Source organism: Musa acuminata, chromosome BXJ3-6 (assembly GCF_036884655.1).
Source record: "Musa acuminata AAA Group cultivar baxijiao chromosome BXJ3-6, Cavendish_Baxijiao_AAA, whole genome shotgun sequence".
In the NCBI taxonomy this organism is placed as follows: domain Eukaryota; kingdom Viridiplantae; phylum Streptophyta; class Magnoliopsida; order Zingiberales; family Musaceae; genus Musa; species Musa acuminata.
Window position 1 is genome coordinate 22,181,657 of NC_088354.1, and position 4,803 is coordinate 22,186,459.

Here is a 4,803-nt window from a genome sequence, read left to right on the forward strand (position 1 = left end):
ATAATTTGTTATCAAAATGATGTATCATGAATGCTTGAATATCATGTATGATATGCACATAGTGATAATTGATTTGCATCATGCATGAAAAATGAAATGTATGGTTTTAAAAATGTGCATATTTTAATTTGAAAATATAATGATGCGCAAATAAGATTGATACTTACCTTTGTCATAATTGATGTAAAGGGTCTTCCCTTATTTTTGCTAATAACAAAGGAGGAGAAAGAGTTGCTAATGTGCTATCTTGAATTGATGTAAAGGGTCATCTGAAAGATAAATTAGCTAGCTTGCACAAATCAAGAAAATGCAAAAACTTGCTTACTTTCTTGCACATATAAAGAAAAGATACAAATATAACACTTGCCAAATTGTTTGCTTACCTCATGTAAAACATTGTCTCTTGCTAGTTTGGCATTTTGCTAGCTTACACTTTGCAAAGAAAGTAAAAATGGCACTTCTCAAAAGAGAAGAAAGACCTTGCTATCTTGAACATCACAAGCTTGCCTATCTTAAGAAACAAAAATTGCAAAAGTGTTATCTTGCCTATCTCAAGAAGCAAAACTTGCAACTTGCATATTGCAATAGGAAGCAAGAATCATGAGCTTACACAAGATTATCATGCATTTTCTTTCGAAATTTTTGCTAGCTTGTATGTAGTAAAACTTCATATCGTAAAAATTGCTAGCTTATAGTTTAAAGAGAAGCAAACAGTTGCTATCTCAAGAAAAGCAAGCATGCTAAACTTGCACATCTTTAATTGCTAGATTACATTTGATACTATGTTTTTCATGCAATGAGTTGAACTTAAATCATAAACACTTGATTATGGTACTTCTCCTTTTTGTAGATGACAAAGGGGGAGAAGTATGTTGATGACATGTATGATTTGATCATGACATGTTGCTTGGATTTTTGAATCCAAGAGTTTCTATCAATAAGCCATATTGATAGGGGGAGTTTGTTTAAACTCCGGGAGTTAAGTTTAACTCCGTCATCAATTGATTATCATCATCAAAATATGAGATTCAACACATAGCACAGTCTCCAAGACTATGTCAAGCGGTACCACCACCCCTTGTCAGGCGATGGTACCGCCCAGTGTCAAAAAGCACTAGCAGTGGTACCGCCTTCACAGGCGGTGGTACCGCCAATACCCCGAAGACCGGGGATGAGACACTTTTAGGCTCCAAATTTGAATCTACTTGAGGCCTATAAATACCCCTCTCATCCCTGGTTAAAGATACAACAACTGAGTATAAAAATAAGGCAAATTTCTATTGTAATCTTGAGAGTTCTCCTCCTTTGACCTAAGTGTTTAGAATTTTATTTTAGGAGGAGTAAGTGGGGTTGTAAAGGTTCTCTCCTACTTGTTAAAACGATAATCGAGTTGTAAAGGTAGTTGATTTTCGCCTATTGAAGGAAGATCGTTAATGGATGCCGGTAGCCTTGACAAATGGGTAATCAGCGGAGTAGATGTAGGTCACGGCGATCGAACCACTATAACTCGGTTTGCGTTTCTGCTTTGCTATTTATATTTATTGCAAACTGCCATACTTCCTTATTACTCTACCTGCACACTTTTACGAACGTGTTTTAAGTTAACATCTTTCCGAAATTAGTTTTAATCAAACGAAGATTTTCTAAACTGGTGATTTTATCTATTGTACTAATTCACCCCTCTCTCTGAGTGCCGACTTATTCCTAACAACTCTGATACTATTATAATGAAATTTTTGGGGGCGACATCACATGCATAGTGGAAGAACATAAAATAAAATCTCTAATTTTTCAAAGATATGTTCGTTGTCGTATAAAAATCGATGCACAAAATCTATAAAATAAAAAATTATATATATTAAATATTATGTTACTTAGGGAGATCGTATATTTTTGAATTTTAATAGGTCTCTACGAGAGGGTAAAGAAGAAGATCCACACAACAGAATTATGAGTTGTCAAACTTCGCCCAATCGCACCCCAGGTTTGATTATAACGGCAACTGGTAACGTCATCTCTCCCTCGTTCCTCTCCCTTTCTCGGCCTTTCTCCTTCCGCTTCACGTCCAACTGGCGACCGCCAACTTCTCTTCGCCGATCCCATCTGCATCCTCGCTCACCATCGCCGCTGCCACCGATGTCGATCGCCTGGCCGCCATCCTCGGTTCGGCGACCCCGATTCCCCTCCCCCAGCTCAACCAAATCCACGCTCACATCATGCGCTACTTCTCCGGTGCCTCTTTCTCTTCTGCCTTTCTCCTTCCCCTTTTCAATGTCGCCATCCGCTCCCTCTCCAAGTCTCCACTTACCTCCGCCCCGTTTGCTGCCCTCCGGCTCTACCTCCTCATGACCCGCGCTTCTCTCCACCCCGGCCGCTTCACCCTCCCCTTCCTCCTCAACTGCTCCGCCGCCATCCCCTCCCTCCCCCTTGGCTCTGAGCTCCACTCCCGCGCCCTCCGCTCTGGCCTCCTCGCCGTCCTCCCCGTCTCCAACGCCCTCGTCGACATGTACGGCAAGTGCGGCTCCCTCCTCCTTGCCCGCGCTGCCTTCCTTGATATACCCCTCAAGGACGTCGTCTCCTTCAACGCCCTCCTCGGCGCCCACGCTCGTCTTGGTGCCGACATGCCTTCCGCCCTGCGGTTATTCGACGCCATGCCCCACCGGAACGTCATATCCTGGAACGCCTTGATTGTCGGCTACGCCAATGCCGGCGACCTGTCCTCCGCCAGGGCCGTCTTCGACCGGATGCCGGTCCAAAACACCGTCTCTTGGACCGTCATGGTGGTTGGGTACTGTAAAACTGGCGCTGTCGTTGCCGCCAGAGAACTGTTCGACCGAATGCCCGAAAAGAACCTGGTATCATCGACTGCGATGATCACCGGGTACTCCCAATGTGGAATGCCTAAGGAGGCTTTTGTGCTGTTCCGCCGGTTGGAACGGCAGAGGATTGAGCCAGACGCAGCCACAATGGTCGGTGTCATTTCTGCATTGGCTCAGTTAGGGAGTGTGGAGTTGGCGAACTGGGTTGGGTCGTATGTTGACCGCAAGAAGATCGACAGGAATGAACGTGTTCTCACTGCACTTGTGGATATGCATGCCAAGTGCGGGAATGTCGAGAAAGCCCTTCATGCATTCGAGGAGATACATTTCCCGGACGCATACTCATACACGGCTCTCATCAATGGACTGGCGTCCCATGGACATGAATTGAAGGCGCTTGACATTTTTGACAGGATGCAAAAGGAGGCGATCAAGCCAGATCCGATCACGTTTGTTGGCGTGCTGAGTGCCTGTAGCCATGCAGGGCTTGTTGACAAGGGGCTCGAGTACTGGGAAAGCATGTTCCGTGTCTATGGTATCGATCGGAGGGCCGACCACTATGCTTGTGTCGTAGACATGCTTGGACGGGCAGGGAGGCTTAAACAAGCTTATGAAATGATTCAGAGCATGCCGATGGGGCCTCATCCCGGAGCCCTTGGGGCATTGCTTGCAGCTTGTAGGACTTATGCAAATATTGAGATTGCAGAGAGTGTTGCAAAAGAGCTCTTTAAGCTGGAGCCCAATAATACAGGGAATTATATACTTCTATCCAGTATATATGCTGAGAGAGGACAATGGGAGGATGCTGCAAGAGTTAGAGCAATGATAAGGGGCAGAAAATTCAACAAGCTTCCAGGATTGAGTTGGATTGACGAACAGCAGAGAGGCCTTAGATTTCAGAATAAGGTACTGATGCACATCAAATGAGGAACAGATTTATGTATCACCTCTTTTGTTGGTCAGTCCTAGACAAGGTGATGATTTGTTGCGAACGCAAATAATGGTGATGATTGGTCGACAAGGCAAAGAGGATTGATGGTTGCCAGGGGTTCTTGTTTATTTTGGTGCAACAAGAAGTATCCAGTACGGTGCGCTTTCAGGTAAAAACCATTTGTGGTAGGCAATTATGCCTCAGGCCATCTGTTATATGTGGCAAAATGAGACAAAGACTATGGAATAGTGTTAGTCAAATGGGAGAATCAACTTTGTATCGTATAGTCTTTCTTTTGTTTCCAAGGACCATCATGGAAACATGATGGTAACATGGAGGTAACATAAGAATCATCTCAAAGCTTTCTTCTATAAGGCAATCAGTTAAAGCTGGCAATGATCATGTGCAAAGTGATAAGACTTCCCAAAACAGGAGATTTTTTTATGCGATTCTGATCTTAGTCTTTTCTGCATAACAGGAAGAAATATTCGCAGCTAGAGAGTATCTGAATATCCTGAATTTTGAGCTCTATCAGTTTCTATTACTGCTACTTGATCCAGTCCATCGATCTGGCTGCCGCTTGTTTATTTCTTTGGGATGTGATATCTGGGGGGTCCTAAGATGGCTAACGTGTCTGATTCTTTCAAATTGATCTATACGCTGTCAGAGCATATAGCAGTGGCTGTGATTAAATCTCCTTAGCCATATACACCTGTTGAGATAAGTCAGTGTCAGAATTCAAAACATTTATTCTCTGTTTATTTCACAGAGCATTTGAAATTGGTATCAAAATGTATGTGTGGACAGCCAGGAAATAACTTTGTTTGTGTGAGACACCAAAACTGGTGGGTGGCCATGGACTTAGGTTGCTATGGAGTGGTCTCTGATGATTGTTGGTTTAGCTGGAGGGATATCCTTTTTCCAGCTCATCTCGGGCCTCCTCTGTGAGTATGCTTCTTTAGCATAATCTATGGGAGAGCCAGTTGATATATAGCTTGATTTAGATTGTAAAGAATATTTATATATGGTAGATAAGTCTCTTATGATGCTCTA

The 4,803-nt window shown here is 43.5% G+C and overlaps 1 protein-coding gene across 1 annotated transcript; it reads left to right on the forward strand.

Moving 5' to 3' along the window:
* The first annotated feature begins 1,980 nt into the window (after positions 1-1,980).
* On the forward strand, positions 1,981-4,803 carry LOC135640560 (pentatricopeptide repeat-containing protein At3g29230-like). The gene is made up of 2 exons (XM_065155100.1): positions 1,981-4,088; positions 4,229-4,803. Exon 1 carries the CDS (start codon positions 2,217-2,219, stop codon positions 3,744-3,746), a length of 1,530 nt encoding a protein of 509 aa, XP_065011172.1. The 5' UTR covers positions 1,981-2,216; the 3' UTR covers positions 3,747-4,088; positions 4,229-4,803.

Bases quoted from the DNA above. Each gene is read 5' to 3' on its own strand.
- LOC135640560 (XM_065155100.1), top strand. From the start codon at position 2,217: ATGCGCTACTTCTCCGGTGCCTCTTTCTCTTCTGCCTTTCTCCTTCCC.